We start from the raw sequence: 14029 nt of genomic DNA on the forward strand, positions 1-14029 counted from the left end.
GTCAGGACTTTCGGCCGAGTTGATTCGACGTAATAAATAATTCAGAGATCTATCGTTTTTAGTCCGATCCCCTACTTCCAATTTGACCCTCTCGATTTCATCAGAAATACGGCTCGAGAGGAAGTGAGCTGTCATCTTTGTCTAGGAAAACGCAAACTGAATCGATGGGTAGGACGACGATCCTGGTTCACTTTATCATCCACTCGAAGTATTAGTTCTTCTCATCTTTATCTCTTCTCTTCCTTCTCCGAATTTTCCTTTTTACCGTAATCCTGATGCCTACATAACCTTCTCCTGATCTTTCTCCTTTTCACCTTTCTTGTCGGGTCTCCTTCTCACCTCGTCGTTCTTGAAGTTCCCTACGAACCCTCTTGCTGACTCAGCTCTCTTCAACAATTTCATATATTTGCAAAAAAAAGGTTATATCCCAACCTCCGGTAGAATCTTGATCGACTTTCAATCTCGTGTTCTCATGTACGTGACATGTACGTGTTATACGTTCGAACGATCGAAAATAAAATAAGAAGCGGTAAAATATGAAAAAAGAAGATCAAATTCAATACTTAGATCGTGTATAACATCCAACGGATGTCAAATGGAAGTTTACTGGATCATCAAAAATTCGATAAAACGCACTCAGACAGAAATGCATTTTCGATAAGAGAAAATGAAAGAGTTTTATTGTTCCTTGTTTCATACTTGAACTGCTTCGGAAATAAAACTGTTGCAACAAACATTGTAATAAGAAATTCGAAACAGGTAATGCTGCGATTGTAGAACTTATTTTTCTTTTTTTTTTTTACTTTTATTATTGATAGAGTTAATGGTTTGGATTCAAGAATTTAAACTCTATAAATGAAACACCAAAAGCTGCTTCTCATTCTAGTTCTTTCTATACATTTTTAGTGAATATTTTTTTAACCTTCACGTGGCAGTACCGGAGCATCATTTGAAGTGATGTACAGGCTTACCCTGCAGCACTATCTCAGACACTCGGTGTAAAAAAAAGAAATAACGAGCTTCCCTCGTCCTAATTAATGTTGGGTCTCTGTGATCTCCTCCCTGAAGGAGTTTCGTAACGAGCTTCTTCCGACATCTCTCATTACTTCAGTCTGTCCGCCGCAAGACATGACACTTTTTCCAACAATTTTAAGTATTTATGAAATTTCGAATACATGACCTACAACTAAACCTTCAATTTAGTATCATTTTCAAACTTTTTTCTTCATCGTGTATGGGATTTTCAGACACAAATTGATATTTAGGAGACGTTATTTCATAGAATGAATAAAACGACGAACAATTTCCGTACGTGCGATTTTCAATGGATCTACAGTTTTTTTTATTGAGGTGCATTTTTTTTCGTTATTTTTCCGACGACTATTTTTGCTCGTCCAATTTGATTGTTTTCTTCTACTTGCAGATCCTCCGGCCGAAGCTTGTAACGGTGCGGTTGCGTCAAGTGTTTCAGCAGGTGCTGATGACCTTCGTAGTGCATTGACGGCCCTCATACTTCCGGTTCTCATATTCACCGAGATTATCTAGACATGAATAAATATGTGTTATTTAGATGGTTTCCTAGAGTGATCCTCGTAAACCGTTTCGATCCATCCATCTCAGAATCACGCGATTTTGTCCTCAAATGACCTGGTGAAGATATGGGAAGAACGAACTGCGGTGGATACACAAAAAAAAAGAAAAAAAAATTAAATAACACAAAAAGAGCGAGTAGGCAAGAAAAAAATGCAAAATTTCGACACAGTAGTTTAAAACTGAGAACCTTTTCTGCGATTATCGGAAAAAAATGTCAAAAGAAAAAACGCTCGCTTCAAGGCGAAATTGGATTTTTTGGACTGTAGACAAATTAAAAAAGTTTGAATTTGTTTACAGTTGATTCTCAGTTCGAATGACCTCGATGAAAATAATTTTCATCATCACAAATTTCTATGCGAGTGTTATCCGATAATTATGAAAATCGGTTGTCCCATGTTGTGGGTATGAAAATGTATCAGAAATTAACAGGATAAATTTTTCACTCTCTTTCGCGTGAGTAAAAACTGTTACGACTTCTTGTGATCAAGAACTTGAGATGAAAGACAGAACTGAAAATGTACAAGGAAAAAAATTGATGAGCTGAACCGAATCTTAGTTCAAGTCCCAATCGTTCATGCGATATTTGTTTTTTGGAGCAGTCGTGAAAAATGAAATAAAAAAACAGCTGAATTAGAATGACAGTCGATAGTTAGAGATTTTTTTTTTTTTCATTAGCAACTCAATATGGACGGTAACATTGAAGAATCATTTACATTGAAAAATCAGTGTCGCATATTTAGGGAATATGCGATATGAAACAATACGAAAAAATGTATAGAAGTCAGCTACAAAGAGAGACAAGTGCGATGATAATCGACAGTTTAGAGATTATTCGTAAAAATGTTAAAAAAAAAGGAAATTGCGTCATTTTCGAAGACGAAAAAAGTCGTAACGAAAAAAGTGGAAAGATACAAAAAAAATGAAATTCAAAAGAAAATGAAAACGACTTAAACTTGTATCGGCACGGTGCAAAGGGACAATTTTGCTTATAAACCCAGTACGGTTAGGAGGAAATATATGGCTGCGGGTCGCAGATGAGACCCACTCCAAAAAGGTATTCTTAAGGGACGCCTATCGTAAATAATAATTAAGAAGGAAATAACCCAAAGAATAAGACGCAAGAACGGAAAAAAATGCAAACAAGTGAGAGAAAAAATTGGAATAACGACAGGTTTTTTCGATTTCCGGGACGTGGCGCGTTACTCCTAGGAAAACAGATTGAAAAAGTGCTTATCTGAATGTCGAATACCAGTCTATCATTCTTGTATCCCTCGCTGATTCGAAGGGACTATATTGAGAAAAGAAAAAAACAACCCGATTGAATCCGATCAATTAAAAATCGCTTGGATCGGAGTAATCAAATAAACGACAAAAGAAGGATGGAAATCAATCGTGAAAAATATAAATGAGAATAGCGAAAAAAATGATAAATATGTTGACAAGAACAAAAGGGTCGGAGAACTACATGAAACGCGTCCAACGTGAATCTTCCATTTGGTACATATCACCTATACATACACGATACATATAGAAATATCTATATATATATATATATATATATATTAATCAATAATGAAAGAATTAATTCATGAGACGAAAATGAAAAGGGCGAAAAATATATATATATATATATATAACTATGTATAGATATGAATGAATATATAGATATATCTGAATCAACAAATATGAAAAATGAATATTAATATCAATGCATACACATATATATGTAATAATACAGCAATACGTATAAATTAATTAGAGTATATGAATCGGTGTATGAACTAATAAACTAAAGAATAATTTAATTAGATTCATGCCACGAAGATACGAGACACTCTGCAATGAATTTATTTTTTTTCCATGATTTTTATATATTCATGTGATTCAAATCGATTTTTCAATGTTAGTTCAGTCCCAGTTCCAACGTTGAAAGAACCACTTGAACAAACGACATATTTGAGGATTAATTATTTTACAAAACCATCTACTGGATCTCGTAAATAAAATCAATGTTTTGATTCATGTTCAGCCAAGTACATGAGTTGAATATACTTGTTTCCACGGTTTGTGCAACAAAACGATTGATATGCGATCGTCTTTGAATTAAATGCATACAGATAGAAGAATGATTTTGAGAAAGAAACAAAATAAATAAATGCCTGAAGTTTCAACCAAAAATTACATAGTTTTAGAGACTCTGGCAAAACCAGAAGGTTGTAGGGGAATGAGATTTTTGTTGGTTCATCGAGATTTTCGATTTGAGCGCTTAGTTATTAGCATGAAAAAAATGAGGAAAGGGAGAAAGAGAGAATCCACTACCACCATTATCGTCACGTACCTACACGCAATTTTCCTTAAATCACATATCATTAATCATTAATTAATAAAATTGTTAGTTAGCGGCCGAACCGGCATCGACGTTTTTAGTGCCTCAAGGTAAGAACAACCGAATAAAACTCATACAAATAGAGACAAAAGAGAGGGTGAGAGAGAGAGAGAGAGAGAAAAAATCAGGAATTTAAAAGAGAAGCTTTCATGCACAGCACTTTGAGAATCGATTAAATCAAAGACTCCCATAAATGTTTCCCAATGGAGAATCTTTCGGAGAAAATATCATAAACAGTAGAGCGAAATCTACTCACAAAAAATTGTATTGTTCGAACTCTCAAACTTTCGAGAACTATCTTTAATTTTTTGAGATGTCAAATTTTCAAAACTAAGATAGTTCCTATTGAGAACTTTATCATTTAACATTGGATGAATTGATGTCATCATTTCCTTTAACCTAATTGTTTTTTTCCATAAGATATCATTTATTAACTCACTCGGTTTACTTCTCTTTTCCCAATTATTATTTATCGGTAACTCTATTGACCTAAGGATATTTATTTTGTCTCATTAATTTCGTACACACAATCGAAATGTCAGTTTTATGCTTTAGTTCATTCGCGCGATTAATGTTTATTCAAATCTTTTCATTCTCAGCCCGGAATGCTCAAAAAAAACTACCACTCGTGTGACCAAGCTGGACATTATTTTTATATCTCACAACCGATGATCGCACGTGAATGTTAATCATCTCATTTTTTTATTCTTCATCTATCTTTTCCATTGCTATGCTCGTTCTCATGCTGCGATATCTCTAGAAGTTCGCGAATTGTCAATCATGTCTCAGTCAAAAGTAGTCGAGTCATAGTGATTGTTTCAAGGTAAAATAAAAACGAGTATATAAGACAACAATAAAACACGTAAATTCTTAATCTTTGAAGTCACAACAAATAGCGTACACGACACCGGCGATCAACATGAAGTGAGATTTTTTCTCATCCTTTAATAAATGTCTTTTTCATCTGATAAAAAACATTTGCCCTAAAGTTGCCTGCATTCCTTGCACGTACACCAAAACTATCCTCAAAGGACAATCATGGGTCTGTATTTGCTTGTAGAATTTCATTCGTTCCGAGTGCTCGTGGCGATAGAAGATAAAAAAAAGTCCGGGAAAAAGTTTGCTTTTTCTTCTGTGAAAGAAAAAATTTAGAGAGTTGTCGGAGATAAGTGAATTTTTTAGCAAATTCCCTTCATTTTTCCGTTTGTTTTCAATAGATTCAATAAATCAACGAAATAGAGAGCTCAATTTACTTTTGAATAAACAAAATCAGGCCTACAAACTTGTCAATAATCGATACCGTAGGGAGATCGGAAGGGAGAAGAAACATTATTCATCTCGAAATAATAAATACGGATAAAAACGAATAAATGAAGATTCAAAAAAAAACAATATTGAAAACCACGAGCGTCTCAACGATTACGGAAATACTTGAAAAAACACAGCGATCGTCACCTGAAATCCCTTTTACACCTGAAAGATTAGAACGAAAGGTGAAAGAAGAGAAATATTATTTTTCGAATATTATCAAACAAATCGAGACACGTACACAAGGTTAAAAAAATGATTCCATTATAATATATGTCAATAATAAATTCAGTGATTAAATATATTGTTTGATAAAGTTGAAGGAAGATATGAAGAAGAATAAAGTAACGAAGGATACGTAACGCAGAAGGGTACCAGTTGACGATCTTTCGTATTCTTATACAATTCTTAAATGCATCGAGCTTGTGAACTTGGCACCTCTAAAATACAAAAAAAAAGATAAAACTTATCGAAAAAAAAAACAAAAAAATAGAACGGAGGAGCACACATCCTCAATATACACATACGCAAACGAGAATGCACACTCGTAAATTAAAAAGTATTGGAGAAACACATGAAGATATGAGACGAATAATGGAGGAGAAATCTCTATATAAATTTTGTATTTTCGTGTAGTTCGATAAAGGCCGTTTGAAATACGGCTGTTTAGCGATTAACGACGAGGAAGTTGAGCGAAATATGTCAAGGAATATTAAAATTCAAAAGAATGGGAAAAATGAGTAAATAGACGAATAATCGTATAAGGCATGATCGCGACAATGGATGGTTAATAATCGCTTTCGATTCTGTGTGATTCCCTTAAAAATGTTTCATTTAAAAAACTCTATAAGATTATTGATTGACTTGTATTGAGTCAGAAAATTTATTCGATTTCATGGTTCTTCGTTTGATTGAATCTTTATTAATTAAATATAACTTCACTTTCTTTTTCTTATTTAAAATGGATTTGGAATAATTCCTGAAAAAATTGAATTCTTCCCAAAAATCTGAATATTTGATAAAAGTTGAACGAAATGTTACGGTCGACTTATCATCTTGCCAAATTTTTCTTTTTCAATGGTTTCATTAAGAGAATCACCCCGGGGGACAACCGAATTTTTCGGGGTATTTTGCGGCAAAGAAAAAAGACATAAAATGTACCCGAGAAATCGGAGTTAAAAATTCTGCCATAGAGATGGACCCTCAGTAAATAAACCCTCCATATTTAAAAAATCTATGTTTTTTTCCTTTGTGGCAAAAAAATTACGGAAAAACCTCGAAAAATCTGGCTGCTCCACGGGATGACCCCCTTTAATACTAAAAACGAATGTTCGAGAGATTTTCAAAACTCGAGTATCTATACAATTACGTAGACCGCAATTGAAACTAAATAAAACTTTTAGCTGGGAACGCCTTTTTGTGAAACATTTTCAAATCGGTTCGTAGTCGCCGTTAACGACCATTCGAGACCGCCGGGATTGTCGACAATTTACGCGTCCTTCAAAAAACATTTCCTCCATTCTGTTGCAAAAGGAAAATTGGGATGTAACGATTGAACGGTCGCATTGGAAAATAAATATCAAAAGTACAATTGATTTCGCAATTTCAAGCACAAAAGTTATGTGACTATTTGTCCGAGTGTGTGAATACCTACACCGACATGCAAACACAGAAACAGATCAGTAATTACCACGAATTTTGAATGTTTTCGACATTATTTCAATCAATAAAATTTAGAAGCTTACAAAAGGATTGAACCATAGAATTTTAGCCCACGAAAGACTGGACAAGGCAAATGAAGAAACCAATGAATGAATGGAGAAAAACAGATAAAAAAGGAACGACAAATTATCTACAACAAGGATGCGTGAGCTGAAGCGTATGAATATTTGAGAGTGATGCAGTGTCTAGTGTTCCTCACGACTCCTTCTGTACGAAGTCAATGTAGCTCGTAGCCGTTTATTCTTTAATGTTAAATGATAAGTAGAACGGCAAGATGAAGAAAATCGAAAAAAAAGAATTATGTATTTCAAGAAGGAAACAAACAAAGAGAGCGTGGTTAAGACTTTATGGTTGTAAATAAAAATATGTTATTAATAATGACCTACGACTATAAATTGACAATGTACGACTATCTCGTAGTGCATAAACTTATTATATATATATATATATATTTGGAGTTCCACGCCAAATCGGACGGCTCAAAAAATGTTTATTTTTGATTTTTTCAATTTTTTAATATATTTTAGTATCCCTGAAAAAGGCTTTTTCGTTAAATTTTGTGATTTTTTAAATAACTCGTTTAAAAATGATCGAATTTTCCAAGAAATCGTTCTTCTTTCGGTTTTTCGTGCATAACGTTCTTAAGGAGGGTGCATTATGAAATCAAAATAATCAGAATGTAATAAAATTTGGTGATAAAATTCTTTGGCATCAAGTATACAAATATAATTTTTTTTCAAATTTTTTTACCATATGGTTATCGCATAATTGAGCGTTAAATCGAAGTTCTAATGCACGAGATGTATAACTGTGCTTATACACGTGAACTTTAGTGTTTAACCATTTAGTGTCCACACCGAGAGCGGTGTGGTAGAAAAATCTAAAAAAATTTATGTTGTCTTATATTTTTAAAGAATACATTTACCAAATTTTATGAAATTCTTAATATTTTTAACATGGTTTAGCATCGCAACATTGTATATCGTCGCGATCCACCCTCCTTAATAATGATCCAAATTAAAGCTTTTTTCAAAATCTTATTTTTTAAATAGCTTTCACAGAAAAAGTGGCCGAAATTTTTTTGATTCAAATTTTTAAGTTAAAAATATTAAATGTATTATTCAAAGCAAAAATATTAAATTTTTGCTTTGAAGTATCGCGACACTAACTGTAACCGGCTTGTAAATTTTTTTACAACTTCTTTAAAATCGAAATTTTTTCCTATAAATCATTATAGGTACCGATCTTGTCACCTCATACTTCCACTCACTTTCAATCAATTTGAATACTTTTGAATCATTAATAGTTATTTAAAATCGATAAGTAAACGATGAGTTAGTTACTTTTATGTGTTTGTGTATGGAATTTAATAATAAATTCTTCAATATGGAATCTAACTTTCGGCTTCATACATTTCGCAATCCATTGAAATTGGGCAACCATGTTGCAAGGAAGGGATTAAAACTTTCCTCCAGAAGATTTCAACATTTATGGAATTTCATCTGTTTTGAATATTTGTGCTCATCATGTAGAAAGACAATGGGATCCTCAAATTTATGACCTTCTATAACAAACTATGTTTTCGAATTTCGATGAGTTGCACCATCTATGAAGCCGAGATTTAAACTTCATATTTAAGACTATACTATTGAGTTCCAACTGAAAACATACAAAACTAATAACTGAATTGAGCTTCCAATAGTGAGTTCTATATAACAGAGGTTATGATACAAATAAACAAATTACGTACCTGTTCATAGAAACAAACAGTTAATAACGTCACCACATTAGAAAGTCATTCATTAAGATGTTTTTTTGAGATTGAATAGCAATTCATAAAGGTATTATATTAAAAATGAAAAAAATACTTTGCAACAAAAAATAATATTGTTGATATAATTTTTAAACGATTTTCCAAAGAACACGAATAAATACGTTTGTTATAACTGTTTATAAATAGACTTCAAGTTTTCTAATTGATCTGATACACTTAATCAATATACAAGTATTAAAATTAATTGAAAATAAGTGAAAAAAAAATATATGGTGGCAAAATTAAAAGTTGTTGAAAGAATAGTAATTTGAAATGAAAAATTTTGAAAAAAATTAAAAAATACGCTCATTTTCAGAACCAGCATTTAGTATTTCAAACTTAAAAAGAGCAATTTTTTTTTTATCCCAAAATTTAACGGAAGGCTCTTCTGAGGTGTACTAAAATTGAGGATATCAGAAATAAAAATTTGTCGAACCGTCAGATTTAGCGTGGAATGCTTTATATAAATTTACTGTTACATGTGTCCTCGTGCGTTATACTTCACAATTATAGTATATGGAATATGATGTTAAGATTTCTGGGCGTGCATTACTGTCGAGCTTGCATCCTCACGTGCTCTATATATATTGAATAATGTGCGTTTCCTATCATCATCCCATCATCTTCATAATCTCCGTTAATAAAAAACTATCAAGACCCTCCTCTCTCGCGTTTCGCGGCTTACGGCGCCCCCTTCAATTCAATTACCAAGCCACGATCATTCAATTTCCAACAATTTTAACCAAATCGTCACAGTGCTGTACAAGAATTTATTCAATTAAACCCGCACTCAAGAAACCATTTTTATTTTTTTTTACAATGATAAATAAATGGATTTTCTCCTTCCTTTCCTTTTTCTGTTTTGTTGCTCAAACTTGGCAACATTTTCCTGATTTTTTTGGTTCACAACGGGAGTTTATAGTAAATTTAAATGAGTTTCTACATAGTAAAAAATCGAGCAGCCGTTCTAACGTTTCACAACATTTCTATTCAAACAACTTGAAACGTATCTCGTTCATTTTAAATTATAGTTGTGAATATTTCTAGAGAAATCCATTTTTTTCGAATTGATTGTTAATAGATCAATGCAATGACCAGAAAAACGTATTGATTAAATCGTGGGTAAAAAAAACAGCTGAATATATATGTTCGGATTGACCTTTCGCAAAAATCTATTCGGTGACCATACCGTTTCTTTTGGGCAAGTGATGCACTATTTAAAGATTCTTCCTCATTGAGAATTGGAGAATCAAAACAGTTTCGTGTCAAGCGCAAATGACCATCGAATTAGAGGGTTTGGGTAAAACAAAATGGGTAAAAGAACAGAAACCGAGATATAACAGTTGAGAGCCATTTGATAGAATGGTTGCTCGAATCTGAGACGACAGAAGGAGAGAGAAAACAGATAGATACTCGACCTATCGATTTGACAATCCGTTGTTCCGTGTGGAAATAGATATTCCATTGGATAATTTATACCATTATATATATTTTTGTGACCGACACGATCTAAAGCCACGATTGACTTATTTGCCTCGTTTTTTATTTCTATATATCCATCCTCTCTCGTCCAGCATTCGCTCGACTCTCGAGTCGATATCTAGCAGTCGGTTTTCGTCCATATCCATGCTGAATGTAGGTCGATACAATCTTTTTTACCTCGAATTTCTCGGAAGCCCCGTTTGCCTCCCCCAAAAAAGAAACTCACGAAAAGCAGCAAGTCGTCCTACTAAGAAAAAGTAAAAAGAAAGACGAAACGGCTGATGAGAATTTTTCAATTTCGGACAGATGGAATGAGAACAATACAATTGAATATCGAAAGAATCGTTAATTTCGTCGCATACGAACGAGATCGTCTGATCCTCGGTTATTTGTCCACAGAATTAGTCAAATTTCTCATGAAATAAAATGAATTCATAAAAGCGTTAAATGTCGCGCATTTATATATTATATGAGACAAACGTTCGGGACCATAATTCTTCCTCGCGTCACTCACGCCTACGTACAATATATACTTAGTCAATTAATGATAACGACCCTCTCGTTATCATTTCGTGGCCCATGACAGAATAATTCAAGCTAAAGAAAGAAAAATCTCGCTTTCGCAATTATTTTGATCCGATTCCACTTTCCTCGCCCCTTACTGTCGTTCTTCTTTGCAAAAATACTCCATTTGCTTCTGGACCACCTTTCCAAATTTGCATCTTACAATAATGCCTCCCCCTCCCCACCTCCCCCCCCCCCCCTCACCAGTCATTAGCACGCATCGCGAGACTCTAAAGCGTTCAAATAAACAAATGTTTGGCTCACTAACTTTCTCAAGGAGACGAGGCAACGCTTAATATCCATTATTTTGTGTGATTGAAAGAAGTGATAATAGAGGATTGACAATAAATAAGGATTATCCTTCGGATTTTAATCGAATATTGAATATTATTAAAATATAAGTCTATATGCTGACGATTGTTCGATTAGATATTATATAAATATTGTCGGTCCTCGAGCGATATTTATAAGGTATATGTGTCAGTTGAGCACGCCTCGTCGTGCTTACTACTTCACGAAAGAAAAAGGTCTCACGTATCATTCTCACTCGAAAAACTGCTTTGTATCAACATTGTCGATTGTTTATTATTTTTTTAACAATATTTTCATTATTTTGCCTTCAACCAAAACCGACGAGACATGCGACGGATATTATGTTTCACGGTTCGGTTATGGATAAAAATTTATGAATGTTAACGTTATATGTAATTATTATACATGCATATATAGAAATATGTATATATGTGTGTATAAACATTATATATGTATATAGATATCTATACATACAAATGAATCTATGTAACGGAATATTAATGTAGTTAATAAAGATAAACGAACTACACGAGATATTAAGTCGGATGTTATTTATGTTCTTTTCAAATTACGATCCAATATTGTTAATCGATACTGATCTGATACTTCACTACGAAATTTAAATGCAGTGAATCTATTATTGTTATGTGATCTTTTAGCTCCGTATAGTGGCGTACTTTTTTTAGCTGCATTCGGACTAGCAGTTAGCAGTTGAAGGTGTCATGCATAAGTGGCATAGGTTAATGAGTCGTTTCACTCGAAAATAGTTCTTTAGATATTGTTCCATTTTTACGTAAAATGTATTAAAAAATTATTTAGTCCCATTCTTTCTATTTTATTTTTTCATTTGATATTTAACATTTTCTCATTTATAAAATTAATGGCATACATTTCTCCGATAAACTGAATAAAAAAAGAAAAAAATCACAAGTATTTGAATAATGGATTTTCTTCGGGCTGTGTTCCGGTCAGCTTACTGAAGAATTTCTTCCACACGCACCGATGATTCATTCACTTTGGAATGAATAACTGAAAAGTCTTCTATCGATCTTTCAAGTTCCGAGAAATACGTTAGAAGAATATTATTGACTTGAGAAAGTATACGGTCTCTCGAGACGCTGTTTCAACGCTCGATTTGCCGGTGAATTTTGATCCATTATTAACGACGTTTCAAAGTCTTTGAAATCTTTCATTTAAGACTAGTTAACTACAAAATAAATTACAGATACAAAGACGGCTTTAGGGGAAAAAAAATGTGGTAAGAATAAAATTTGTTTTCGTAAGATAATCGTTCCGCTGGCGGCCTTTGTACTCGAACGTTTTTATGATTGAACGCAAATCACCGCGTCGAGAATACATCGCGGATAATCTCAGCTGGTGGATATTTTTGCGAAAGCCGTTTTTTTATTATTTGTTTTCTCTGCGCCGTTATTTAATACCAAATCATCGTTACTGTTTTTCGCATCTTCTTTCTGCTGACTTTTTTGCTGTTTACAGTAGCTCCTCTTACTTTATGCTATTTGTTGATTCTTCGGTACGAATCAGCGATCAACAGCACCTACGCTTTGTCTAGAGATAACAAGTATCGTGAATAATGATGAGAGGATTTCCGATGTATTTAAAACAGGTATGCCATCGATCCGGACGTTGAATTCTTTATTCCGTCGGTGTTGTTTCATTAGTATTAATCATTTCCTGCGAAGCCGGGAGCTTTGAAACTATTGGTTATATCAATCATCGCGCAAAAATTATTAGTCAATTACAGGATTATATAATTTAATTCAAGTTGCGATTTCTTTTCATTCGATTACAACTGGAATATTTTTGAGGTAAAATTTATATTTGCCCTTCTTGACGATTTTACGAAGGATGTATAAGCACTAGGCTCCATTTCAGATTTCACTCTAATTTTTTTGACGATTGTTTAATCGAAATATTTTTAGTCAAAAAAAAGCACAGTTTTACGTGTCATATATAGCCACAATGACTTCGAAGACTGTATAAACTCAAAATTGGATGTATTTTTATATCAGATGGTAATCATAAAAAAAGTGAGTGTGTTTAGACCACACAACTGAAGTAAAACTTTTTTCGCAACTTACAGATGTATGAGTCATTCCACCAATTATGGAATTAATTTGTGCTGGAGGGTCAGAATTATGCATAATGATCATTGTTTTTCAAAAGTACGTATCACTGTGAGCTTTCATGATTTTTTTCAATTTTTTTTAACTAGCCGTTTCTAAGTCATAGAGGTTTGAAAATTTGCAATTGTTAACTTCTCGTGTTGAAAATATCGAACCCCTGAATTATTTTTCGGTACACTAAACATAGTCATTTTTATGTGAAAAAAACCTCAGCTTTTCGTCATTGTTTCGTCTACTCCGCTTTTGATGAAAATTGGTATTTAAAAGTTTTTGGGGTCGCTGATTACGAATTTGATCGTGGCGGATTTAATGTAACAGACGATTAAAAAAAAAAAATCGATCCAATTGGTATGGGACTTGTTACTCAGGGATTTTAGGATCGCTGATGAAGAATTCAATGTTGGATTTAAAAAATTCAAAATAGCAGATGATTTTTTAAAAATCAACCCAATTGACCTGAAATGTGTTTCTGCGGGTTTTGGGATCGCTGATAACGAACCCAATATCCGATTTTTTTAATTCGAATCGACAGATCTAAAATGGTGGACAAAAATTGGATAAATTTATTACAGAAAATTACCACTCAAATGATTATGGAGTAACTGTTCACAAATCTGGTATAAATAGCTTTTTTATTTAAGAAAAAGAAACAAATTAAATAAAAAAATTGCATCAGTTTTCTGTAAACTCTCTGTGGTTCAA

The 14029-nt window shown here is 33.2% G+C and overlaps 1 protein-coding gene across 1 annotated transcript in view; it reads left to right on the plus strand.

Annotated features, from left to right (window-relative positions):
• The window catches only part of LOC122410432 (acetylcholinesterase-like), a 180967-nt gene extending 173546 nt beyond the window's left edge, over positions 1-7421 (plus strand). Inside the window, exon 6 of the mRNA XM_043418554.1 lies at positions 1424-7421. Coding sequence (XP_043274489.1) covers positions 1424-1545 — 122 coding nt within the window. The 3' untranslated portion in view covers positions 1546-7421. The remainder of the gene's footprint in view (positions 1-1423) is intronic.
• The last annotated feature ends 6608 nt before the right edge of the window (positions 7422-14029 follow it).

This window comes from Venturia canescens, chromosome 5, assembly GCF_019457755.1.
Source record: "Venturia canescens isolate UGA chromosome 5, ASM1945775v1, whole genome shotgun sequence".
NCBI lineage: Eukaryota > Metazoa > Arthropoda > Insecta > Hymenoptera > Ichneumonidae > Venturia > Venturia canescens.